Below are 12,746 nucleotides of genomic sequence, written 5' to 3'. Positions count from 1 at the left end.
TCTCATGATGACACACTTTGTTTCCTAAATTCTTTACAACAGTATTACTTTTAAGGCTTCCTTTATTGCAAGATTTGTGTATGGTGAGACTTTATCAAAAGATACCACCATTTCATTTTCCTCTGTTTATATTCTGCACCTGTAGAATCTAAATTCAGAAAAGCAAATGAAGATTGCAGATCAGGAGCCATAACATCCAAAAGAAAAAGAAAAACTCTCAGCAACATGGCTTATACCAATACTGAACAACTGTTTGTAGGTTAGGGGACAGCTGTGTGTGTAAAATTAAGCATGCGTATTAAGTCTTTGAAGGATCAGGACCCCATTCTTTACCTGCAGTATCTCTATGATGTTAACGAAGTGTAAATTACTAGGGCTGTCAAATTAATCGCAATTAACTCACGTGATTAACTAAAAAAATGAATCACAATTAAAATATTTAATCACGACTAATCACACGTTTAATTGCACTGTAAAACAGTAGAATTCCAACTGAAATTTAATAAATACAGTAAAAGCTGTTTTATCCGGCACGTTGGAGAAATGGAGAGTTCCGGTAAATGAAAAATGCCAGTTAACTAAGACGGAGGGAGTTTGGGTGAGGGAGGGGATGTGGGGCTGGGGGTTGGGGCATAGGAGGGGGTGCGGGGCGTGGGCTCTGGGCAGGAGTTTTGAGTGCGGGACGGGGCTTGGGGCAGTGGATTGGGACGCAGGAGTGGGTGCGGGACGCTGGATCCGGGGGGTGCTCACCTCAGGCAGCTCCCCACAAGCGGTGACCAGTCCTGGATGCTCTTAGGCAGAGGCGCGGCAGGCGGCTCCGTGTACTGCCCCCACCCCGCCCTGAGCACTAGCTCTGCAGTTCCCATTGACTGGGAATCACGGCCGATAAGAGCTGCGGGGGTGGTGCCTGCGGGTGGAGACAGCGTGCAGACAGCATGCAGCCTGCCATGCCCCCGCCTAGGAGCAGCTGGGACAGGTCACCGCTTCTCGGGAGCCGCCCGATGTGAGCACCTCCCAGATCTGGCCCCCTGCACCTCCTCCTGTGCCCCAACCCCACTCCTGCACCCAAACTCCCTCTCAGGGCCCGTGCTCCACACCCCCTCCTACGCCCCAACCCCCTGCCGGCCCCACGCCAACCAGACAATAAACTGGAATTTCAATTAATATCAGAAATGCCAGTTTATAGAGCTTTCCAGTTGATGAAGTGCCAGGTAAAATAGCTTTTACTGTATTTGTGGGTGTTTTTCTACATTTTCGAATATACTGATTTTAATTACAACACAGATTACAAAGTGTATAGTGCTCTCTTTATATTATTATTTTTTATTACAAATATTTGCACTGTAAAAAGATGAAAAGAAATAGTATTTTTCAATTCACCTGGGACAATTACTGTAGTGTAATTTCTTTGTTGTGAAAGTGAAACTTACAAATGTAGTTTTTGTTTGTTTGTTACATATCTGCACTCAAAACAAAACAATTTGTTTACCTTTACAGGAGATAATGCTGCCCACTTATTATTTACAATGTCACCTGAAAGTGAGAAGAGGCGTTCGCATGGCATTTTTGTACTGCAAGGTATTTATGTGCCACATATGCCAAACATTTGTATGCCCCTTCTGCTTTGACCACCATTCCAGAGGACATGCTTCCATGCTGATGATGCTCATTGTAAAAATGTGTTAATTAAATTTGTGACTGAACTCCTTGGGGGAGAATTGCATGTCTCCTGCTCTGTTTTACCCACATTCTGCCATATATTTCATGTTATGGCAGTCTTGGATGATGACCCACCACATGTTGTTCATTTTAAGAACACTTTCACTGCAGATTTGACAAAACACAAAGAAGATACCAATGTGAGATTACGAAAGATAGATATAGCACTCGACCCAAGGTTTAAGAATCTGAAGTGCCTTCCAAAATCTGAGAGGCAGAAGGTGTGGAACATGCTTTCAAAGTGTTAAAAGAGAAATACTTTGATGTGGAAACTACAGAACGCGAACCACCAAAAAAGAAAATCAACCTTCTGCTGGTGACATCTAACTCAGATGATGACAATGAACATGCATCGGTCCACACTGTTTTGGATCGTTATCGAGCAGAACCTGTCATCAGCATGGACGCATGTCCTCTGGAATGGTGGTTGAATCATGAAGGGACATATGAATCTTTAGTGCATCTGGCACATAAATATCTTGCGACGCCAGCTACAATTGGCATGCAAACGCCTGTTCTTACTTTCAGGTGACATTGTAAACATGAAGCGGGCAGCATTATCTCCTGCAAATGTAAACAAACTTGTTTGAGCGATTGGCTGAACAAGAAGTAGGACTGAGTGGACTTGTAGGCTCTAAAGTTTTACATTGTTTTATTTTTGAATGCAGTTATTTTTTGTACATAATTCTACATTTGTAAGTTCAACTTTCACGATAAAGAGATTGCACTATGGTACATGTATTAGGTGAACTTTTAAAAATACTATTTATTTTGTTTTTTACAGTGCAAATATTTGTACTAAAAATAATAATATAAAGTGAGCACTGTACACTTCGTATTCTGTGTTGTAATTTAAATCAGTATATTTGAAAATGTAGAAAATATTCCAAACTATTTAAATAAATAGTATTCTATTATTGTTTAACAGTGCGTTTAATCACTTGACAGCCCTATAAGTCGTCTTAGCTAGGTCTCTCAGCAGTATGAAAAATCCAAACCCATGAGCAGCACAGTTAAACGGACATAATCCCTGGTGTGGGCAGTGCTACATCAATGAAAGAATTCTTCCATCAACCTAGCTACCACCCCTCGGGGATTCCCTACACAAACGGGAGAACCCCTCCAATCAGTGTAAGTAGTGTCTACACTGAAGCGCTACAGCGAAGCAGCTGTGATGTTGTATCATTTTAAGTGTAGACATCCCCTTAGGCATGTGAGTAAGTTTACAACTATTGTCAATAAAGTTACTTATGTGCACAAGGCCTGGTCTACACTAGGAATTTACTTCAGCATAGCTGCTTCTCTCAGGAATGTGAAAAATCTATACCACTGAGAGGGCAAGTCTACACTACAGCCAGGATCAATGCTCTGAGATCAATCCACCAGCAGTCAATTTAGCGGATCCAGGAAAGATCACTCTCCAGTCAACCCCTTCACTCTACCCCCGATGAGAAAAGTAAGGTAAATTGATGGGAGATTTTCTCCCTGTGGTAACTCGACCTAAGGTATGTTGACTCCAGCTACATTATTCACGTAGCTGGAGTTGCATAGCGTAGGTTGACTTACCGCGGTAGTGTAGACATAGCCAGAGATGTAGCTATCCCAACCTAACTCCCAGAGTCACAGCACTGCCCTTGAAGAATTCTCCCATTGATCTAGCTACTGCCTCTCAAGGAGGTGGATTATCTACATAAACAGCTGCACCACTGTAGCAGTTTAAGTTTAGACATACCCCAAGCCCTTGTAGGTTTGAGTCTATGCACAGAAGATACATTCATAGGTTCCTACAAAGTCCACCCATTAATAGAACTGGAAGGAAAGCTATTTTTCTCTTTAACTGATAATCCTTGTTTGCATTGAATAACCAAAATACCACTAAAAAGTGCATTTATATACAAATTATTGAACAGTATTATTCAAAAGTTTGTTATGAGCAGTCACTGAAGAATGTTTATGATTTAAATGCATAGTCTGTTTTTTCTTGTAGATGTTTTTAATCAAACTGAATAAACATTGTAATTCTTTATCATTTGTGACATCTTTAGACACTAGAACATAGCAAAAGAAACTTTTTTTCAGTAAATAACAAAGAGCAAGTACAAAGGGAAAATAAATGATACAACACAGCATGAACACATTTTAGAAAATTCCAAGTTTCCTATCAGTGTGCGTCAGAAAGAGAACCATATAATCTACTCATGTTGTTCTGGAAATTAAAACTAGTAAAAACAGGAAACTAGGGCCCTGAACCACTTAAGCAGACTTTTATGTGTCCATGTGCACTCAAATGCACCCACATGAATTCAGTTGTAAGACTGGGCCAAAATACTGAGATGCATGTATTATAAAAGATTTCCAAACCAGATAATTTAAAGACAAAAGTTACTGTGCCACTTTAACACATCATTTATTACTATACTTCTCAGTATAGTACACAGACCATCAGGTACCAAGACACATGGATCACTTTGTGCACTACTGACCTACAGCCACTTCTGGGCCAGAACACTGCTGCTTGAGCCAGGAGGTGAAGAAGAACACCGCAGCTATTGGAAGGTGTAAATTGGAGATTTAGGAAGCTATGCCAAAGACACTCAGGTGGGAATCCAGCCAGGGAATGCAGTTTGACAACCTGACTCTTCCAAAAAATGCCAAGGAATCTTTGGGGTGTGTTGTCAGTGTCAGCGCCAGACTTCGACATTAAGGGTGAAATGTTCAGCTACAGACTCTTATTTGCCCCCCACACCCCTCCAACTCTGTAGTGAGAAATTACCAACCGGGAGTGCACTACAGTTAGCCCTTAGCTACCGGGGGGCCCTGCTTTAAATCTTCACTCATCCCTGCCTGTCGGGCACCCCGGGGTTCAGCCCCCCCTGCCCGGGCCAGGCCCCGGAGTTCAGCGTCCCCCTGGGCCTCCGGGCCCGTTAAGAGACTCTCGGGTTCAGCCCCACGCTGAGGTGAAACCCAGGGGCTGGGCTCCCTCGGTTCCCACGACCAGTTAGAGAGCCCGGGGTTCAGCCCCCTACCCGGGAGCAGCTCCCCGCCTCCCGCCTCCCACTCCACTCTCACCCGCGTCCCGCCCGCTCCCAGCCCGGCCGGCGGCGGAGCTGGTCGGTGTACGGCGGTGGCCGAGCGGCAGGTGGCGGCGGCCTTGTTTGTCCGGCGGCTACCATGGGAACCGGCCCGAGAGCCGCCCCCTGCTCCCCGCCCCAGAGCGGGGCCGAGCCGCGCGGGGAGGCGGGGCCGGTAACCGAACCCGGCAGGCCCTTGCTGGGCCTGGGCTTGAGCCGGCGAGATGCCGGCGGAGGCCGAGCTCGAGGTGTTGCTCCAAGAGGCCACTCGGCGGAGACTGGCGAAGTTTGACCGGCTGAGAGGTAGGGGCCGGGGTCGCGGCTGGCCTCGGGGCCGGGGTGCTGGGGTGGGGCCGCTGCTTCAGGGGAGTCACCCCGGATCCGCAGCGTCAAGCTCCCCGTCCTGAGAGTAACTGCCCGAAGCGTAGGCCCTGACCCGGCAAAGAGAGAGCCGGCCCCGCCCAGCCGAAACACCTGTCTCTCAGCGGCAAGCATCAGACGTGAAGTTAAGCCCGCCTGGGAGCGTTTGCAGGATCCGGGGCTTGTTCGTGTCGCGCAGCGGTTCTTAAACTAGGGCCGCCGCTTGCCCGGGGAAAGCCCCTTTGGCGGCCGGGCCGGTTTGTTGACCTGCCGCGTCGGCGGTTCGGCCGATCGCGGCTGCCACTGGCTGCGGTTCGCTCCTGGGCGCTGCGGGGAGCGGCGTGGGCCAAGGGACGTGCCGGCCGCCCTTCCCGCAGCCCCCACTGGGCTGCAGCGACGAACCGCAGCCAGTTTGAGCCGCGATCGGCCGAACCTGCCACGTCGCAGGGAAACAAACCGGCCCCGCCCGCCAGGGGCTTTCCCTGGGCGAGCGGCTGCCCTAGTTTTGGAACCACTGGTGTAGCGTTTTCCACCTGTAAATCTGAAAGACAGGCGTTTTTCTTGGAAGGTAAGTAATGTCCCCAGTACTGGCTCTGGCTTTTAGCAACTGATGGGAAAATTAAGAGACGGAGAGTTGTGTCCCAATGAGCACCCCACAGAGTCCCTCAGCAAGGCCACAATCATGCAGGGTTAACTCTAAGGATGGGAGTATTCCCACTGACTTCATTGGAACTGCTCACATATTTAAAGTTAAACACATGCATCAATGTTTGCAGGATCAAGGCCCAAGTCATTTGTAAAGATGAGGAAAGCACCCTGGTCTCCTGACTCCTAGTTCCATTTCTGTATTCACTGTTTTAGTCCACAGTCCTTCAAAAGAATCCTCTTGGTCGATTTTTACATCAGTGTGACTCCGCCTATGTAGATCCTTGACTGGTTCACAACTTTATGGAGTGTGGTGTTAAAAGTAGTTGGGGGGGGGGGGGGGAAGGTTCAAATCTGTTCTGAAATAATGAGTTCTGAGGGGAAAACTTCTGCAGATTCTACATAGAGTTTTAGGGGACAAGGGGAAGAGTAAGTAGGGAGAGTTGCAAATTATTTTTAATTTTTTTCCATTTTATTGTCACTTTTCTTGAAAAGCCACTTTTTTAGGGATTTCAAAAAAGAGGTGAGAGAGGAGAAATACAGTGTTTCCGGCTACAGCTGCTAGTTATGCAGATCAACATGATGTTACAAGATTGAATCTGAGAAGGTTTAAGGTGACTCAGATTACAGGAGAGATGGTGCATATTGAATATATGAACTGCCCTATATGAATGTATCAATGTTTTATAAAACAATAATTCCATTAAGAGTGACCGTTCTATAGACCAAGAAGAATTAAATTTTCATGGGATTTGAGTTACAATGGGTTGATGGCTATTTCTGAGCTGAGAACATCACTCGTGTTAAATCTAAGGAACAAAGGTAGCATAGCATTGTCTTATTAATTAGGGTCTAGTTAAGAGTATGCAGATTCCTTGATGCACCCATAAAGAGTGAGGTCAACGCTGTACACCACAGTGTGTTAAAGTGGCTAGAATTGTTACATGAATAAGGCTATAAGGCCATGTCTAGACTAAGGGCTTGTCCATACCAACAACGCTTAGTTCGCAGCAGGCTGGGGCATAAATCTACTTTGGGCTAGCCTGCTGTGCACTAAGTGTTCCTGTGGACTCTGCTGACACACACTAACGGTTCCTTAAGCACACTAAGGTTTTTATAACAAGATAGATACATAAAATCCTAAAGTGAAATCCTGGCTCCACTCATCTCCATGGTAAAACTCCCATTCTCTTCAATGAGGTCCTTATTTCACCCAAAGTGTAAACAGGGCAAATTGTTGTTTTATCTTAATGTAGCCAGTTGAGGGGAATCGTAGTAGGAAGTTTAGGATTTCTGGATTTCCTAAGCATTTTTGGGCAAGTCTGTCATAATGAATATTCATGAGGCAACCAAATTAAGGTTGTATGTGGCCACTTTTATTTGGGCATTTAATAACATTTGATTGCTTGATTTTAATGTAAGTTCCTTTAATGTAGTTTTTGAATGTCATACCACTGAGAAAGTCATTAATCTCTCACTATTGTACTCTACTGATGGTCTCTCTTGTTAACTCACTTTTCAAATAGGTAAAGTCACACAAACTGGAGAATTCTGGGATGTTGTTGTAATTACAGCAGCTGACAAAAAACAGGAATTGGCTTATCAGCAACAGCTATCAGAAAAGTTGAAAAGAAAGGAACTCCCTCTTGGAGTTCATTACCATGTTTTTGTGGATCCCCCTGGACCAAAAATTGGTGGGTATTTTATTGCCAATTTTTCTGTTTTCACTTACATGATATAGTAGTTGATACATACCTCTTTCTGACAATCAGTCAAAGAAATTAACTTTGCCGGTCTCTGACTACATTCAGTATAAAGTCAGAAGGCACCATTGTCACCATCTGGTCTGTCCTCCTGTATAATACAGGCCATAGAACTTCCCTCAATTAATTTATATTTGAACTAGTACATTTATTTTAGAAAAATAGCCAATCGTGATTAAAAATTTCCAGTGATGCAGAAGCCACCTCACCACTGGTAAGGTTCATAGTTTAAGATTTCATTACACATTGAATAATTTTCAGACAGACAAAAAGTGCTCATTGTAGTAAGTATTATGACAGTTGTCTGTCTCTTACAGCAAACGAGTTCCAGAAAGCTGTTAGAAGCAGAATTATATTAATTAAATCACAAAAAGTGTTCTAATGGCATTAAGCAGTGTATTTTGATTCAAATATGTAATTATTAGCATTAATGAGTCTGGTGCTCCTTTGGACTTCATATCAGTTCAGCAGATGTATTAAAATTTACCTAGTAACATTGATATATTGCCCTTAAGGTGCATGCACAGTATATAGATCATGGTGGTTTAGACTTTGATTGTATGTTAATAATATATACATACTCTGTATTATAAGTGCATAACACAGAATGTCACTGATTCATGTTGTTCTTATATGTTCATATTGTACATCATAATGGATCCATTATGGTCTATAGTGGAATACGTTTACACCTATTCGATTCATAACACTGAATGCATAGGCAAGAGTCTTAATGAAAAGTAGTCACTGAGCATGCACAGTGTCATCTTGTAAACTTCAGTAGCTCAGCCATTTGTTTGTTTAGAAAGTAACAAATATGATTAGAATATAGTATAATCTGCAAAGATTAATTTTCTGAAATTAAATTGTTTTATGTTATAGAAGAACAATAAATACCAAAATACTGGTAAACCTCTATTTTTTTTCCTTTTCTGTACTGTACATGTCAAAAAGGTCGTTTGAAAACTTGCTTAAAATCATTAGTGAGATTTTGTATGACAGGTTACATGTCAGAGTCAATTTTTACAGCCTCTGGAATTGATGACAGATCCTTGATGATGATGTCACTCAGAGGATGAATTGGAGCTGGGGAAAGTGTTCTTTTTTCCCCAAGACCTGCCCATGTGAGATGAGGTTTATAGTGGATTGTTCAGAGCATCATAAGGTGACTGCCCAACCTCTTTCCTGCAAGGTTTGATCAACAGTATTGAGATGGAGCTGAATAGTACCATCCTTTCAGAGTTGTTTTATGCAATCTCAGGAAGATATCATTGCACTCCGTTCACAATTTAAAATGATCTTTGCAGCCATGAGGCTAGAGACTTCATTTAAAAATAATTGACAATTTATGCTCTGGAGCAAGAGGTCAGCATCTTAAAAAGCACTTATGTGCCCAGATTCCCCACGCCAGCCCCGTTCAACCCCTGGTACTGCTAGCACATGACTTTAGTATGCTTGGCATATTTATGTAACTAATGTTGATGTTTTTAATGTATGTACTCAATATTTTGTAGGAAATGGTGGATCAACTCTTCATGTCCTTCAGTGCTTGGAAGAGATGTATGGTGATAAATGGACTTCTGTTAATATCATATTAATTCATTCTGGTAAATCCTTTTCCTGATTTAAATTTTCTGTGACACGATGCTATTTTTTCTTTTGCCCCCGAATGAAAATATGGTGGTGGTGATAGGGAGAAGAAGTTGTCAAATGTGATGTCTCAAGTGAGCTCAGATTTGGCTGGCTGATTTGGCAGTTGAATGGCATCTGAATGTGGGTTTGCAGTTCATATCCAACTATCTCAGCTAACGGAGCCTGGAAGTGCTGTGAAACAGCAACCTCAGCTTTTTGAGAGAAAGAAGCCTTATGTCACCATACAGCAACATCCTCTTGGGGAGATGAGTTGTTTGGCTCGTTTATGGTTTGAAATTGCAAAAGGGACTGCTTACATGTAGAAAGAAGAGAGACATTAATGCCAGTCGCTTTCTGACAGCGTTTGGCTCTGTGCCAGATATTTGCTCATTTTAAGGGAGTGGGAGAAGTAAATATAAAAAATGGTGCCAGGGGAGTAAAGGACAGGAGAGTGGGAAGGTTTATCTACTAAATAAAAAATGAAATGGAAGTAATTCAGTTTTGTTGTTTTCATTGTATGCAAAAAGTCCTTTTCCTACTTTACTTTGAGCACAAACTGAAGAGGATGAAATCAATAAATTAGGAAATGCTCTCTTTAATGCATACTGTCTTTTGGACACTTGAGGATCGAGATCAGGATCCATTATTAGTTCTGTCTGAAAGAGTTCGACTGAGATTAGAATGTCAGTTCTTTAAATCTTCATTTTTTTTAAAGGCATGCTTAGAATACAGCCATGTCCATATGTAAAATAGCCACTTCGATATTGTAACTTATAACTAGTTCTTGATAATTGTATATACCAGTAAGAGAGATCTTCAAAGAGGAATGTGAATGTTTGTGTGTGAAACTTGTATATAATAAAACTTTTTTTTTTTTAAGGTGGTTATAGTCAACGTTTACCAAATACAAGTGCACTGGGAAAAATTTTCACAGCTTTGCCTTTCGGTGACCCTATTTACCAGATGTTGGAGCTGAAGTTGGCAATGTACATTGATTTTCCGACCCATATGAATCCAGGAATTCTCATTACTTGTGCAGATGATATTGAACTTTATAGTATTGGAGCAACAGAAGTCATCAAGTTTGATAAACCTGGGTTCACTGCATTAGCTCACCCTTCAGATTTGACTATTGGTACCACTCATGGAGTATTTGTGTTAGATTCATCTGCTTTATCAGAAAAAGAGCTTGAATACAGAACTTGTCATCATTTCCTACATAAACCTAATATTGAAAAGATGCATCAGTCTGGTGCAGTATGCATAAGGAGGAATTGCTCTCAACCAAACTCCTCTGGAGAACACAGTGACTTAAAAATGGACTGCGAGTATGTGTATACAGACAGTTTATTTTACATTGATCATAATGTTGCAAAACAATTACTAACGTTTTTTAAGCAGCTGGACACTCTTTGCTGTGAAATAGATGCATATGGTGATTTTCTCCAGGCTCTGGGACCTGGAGCAACTCATGATTACACAAAAATCACAGATAATGTCACAAAAGAAGGATCACAGTTAGCAGAAATAAGGCAGAAGCTATTTTCTCTTCTTAAAGGAACATCACTTAATATTATAGTCTTAAATAATTCCAGGTTCTATCATATTGGGACAACACAAGAGTATTTATTTCATTTTACTTCTGATAGTAAATTAAAATTGGAGCTTGGCTTACTATCTAAAGCTTTTAGCATCTTTCCAGATAAAGCAGAAAACTCAGATATATCAGCATGTATCATTCAAAGCATACTGGATTCAAGTTGTGTTATAGCACCTGTCTCTGTTATTGAATACTCTAGGCTGGGACCTGATGTTTCAGTAGGGACAAACAGCATTATCAGTGGTTGTTGCATAAGTGCTAACGCAGATGTACCACCAAATTCTTTTGTGAGTTCACTGAGCATCAGAGTTAATGGAAAAGTAATGTATGTGAGTATGGTGCTTGGTGTAGAAGACAACTTGAAAAAGAATGTGAAATTGTTGTCAGATGTACATTCCCTTCAGTTTTTTGGAATCAGTTTACTGCAGTGCTTGGAACTCTGGGACCTGAGAGTTTCAGACCAACTCTTCTCTGGTGACCAGACAAGTTTGGGTTTGTGGACTGCTCGGATTTTCCCTGTTTGCTCTACATTAAGTGGTTCAGTTAGAATGTCATTAAAGATGTTAAATGCTGTGCAAAACAAATCAGCTTTTAAACTGAATGGCTGGAAGCTCCTGTCTATTGAAGAAATGCTCTTCTACAAAGATGTAGAAGACATGTTGAAGTTCAGGCAGCAAATTTATGAAGAAATCACTCTAGAAAGACACAAAGAGAAATCTGATTTGTAGATGTACAGTGTTTTTACACTTTGCCTTTCTTTAACGTGAAGATGATTGATTGTTTTCAAGCTTGTAAAACCCAGAAGCAAAAAGTATACATCTATTTTTTTCTGATTTAATTGAAGTAGAAATAATGAAATTGCATTAACAGTGTTATTGTAGCATAACATTAATAATGCAAAAAACACAGATAAACTATTCTTTTGATGAAAGAATTAATGAAATATTTCAAATCTATGAAAACACTAAGCGGTGAATTTTCTTGGGGTATCCAGTATGTATGGGTTTTTTTGTTTTGTTTTTTAGTTTTTGTTAATATGGAATGAACATTAATTAGGAGTTTGATTGAAAATTACTTAAAACTTCTTCAGAGTACAATGTTGGCTCTTGCAACATGGTGTGGCATAGCAATGAGTTACATTTCCCTCTTTTCACGGTATCCTTTTAAAATGGGTATTTTAAGAAGCTAAGGTAATTTTCCATTATTTTAAGCAAAACAAAAGATTTTTTTTTATATTTGTTTAAACGTTAGCTCATCATCACTTTTACAAGCAATGGGAAATTTTGTGTATTTGTGCTATATATATCTTCTTACAGAATACTGAATAATTTGTGGAAAGAATATATCTAAAAAGCTGTGATCTGAAATATTGTATCATAAGTAAATTGAAGTAAATGCACTTTCCATATCTCTGCATTATGGTCCTTTCTGAATCAACGATTTCCAGAATCTAATGGCTCATTAATTTACGATTCCAATTCTCTGAATCCCCTTATGGTGTACAAGGATCTCTCAAGACTCTTACATCTTGTGGTCATTTCATAACTTCAGTTCTCAAAGGAGACCAGGGCCAATAGAATGTTCTAGTTCAGTATCACCTTTGAGTATCAAGCTGTGGTAATGCCTCCTTCATTGTCCCATGTTCAGCTGTGTACGCTTGCTACCTGCAGTCTCTCCTGCAAAATAATATCCGTTTTCGTTCTAGAATACCGACATTCACAATATTCAGTGGCACTGCAATAAACAGTTATTTTGCCCAGAATTTAGAATGTTGTAACTATACACAGTCTCCTCTCTGACAACTGTTCCTCGCGCACTTTCCAGAAGCTTCTTCGTTGATGAATATACCTGCTCGCTCTTTTTCATCATCTGGGAACATGCAGTCACATTCCCAACCCACATTACCCCTTCCATCATGCATTTTTATTCTTTTGTTGATTGTGGATGATCCTGTGC

At 41.4% G+C, this 12,746-nt stretch overlaps 2 protein-coding genes across 5 annotated transcripts in view; one reads left to right on the top strand and one right to left on the bottom strand.

Moving 5' to 3' along the window:
- Positions 1–4,902, bottom strand: part of LRRIQ3 (leucine rich repeats and IQ motif containing 3) — a 122,666-nt gene extending 117,764 nt beyond the window's left edge. For 2 of the 4 annotated variants that reach the window (XM_075131733.1, XM_048862617.2), the window contains exon 1: positions 4,203–4,764. The gene's annotated coding sequence lies outside the window, so the exon portion shown is untranslated. Of the gene's footprint in view, positions 1–4,202; positions 4,765–4,788 lie in introns of those variants that run through there. The other 2 variants (XM_048862619.2, XM_048862620.2) reach the window with 2 other exon arrangements.
- A 53-nt stretch (positions 4,903–4,955) lies between these two features.
- Positions 4,956–12,198, top strand: FPGT (fucose-1-phosphate guanylyltransferase). Its single transcript, XM_048862622.2, has 4 exons — positions 4,956–5,093; positions 7,322–7,489; positions 9,073–9,165; positions 10,071–12,198. The coding sequence occupies exons 1-4, from the start codon at positions 5,015–5,017 to the stop codon at positions 11,516–11,518; spliced, it is 1,788 nt and encodes a 595-aa protein (XP_048718579.1). The 5' UTR covers positions 4,956–5,014; the 3' UTR covers positions 11,519–12,198.
- Positions 12,199–12,746: the final 548 nt, after the last annotated feature.

Source organism: Caretta caretta, chromosome 8 (assembly GCF_965140235.1).
Source record: "Caretta caretta isolate rCarCar2 chromosome 8, rCarCar1.hap1, whole genome shotgun sequence".
Lineage (NCBI taxonomy): Eukaryota > Metazoa > Chordata > Testudines > Cheloniidae > Caretta > Caretta caretta.
This window is presented reverse-complemented; position numbering and strand designations above follow the sequence as displayed.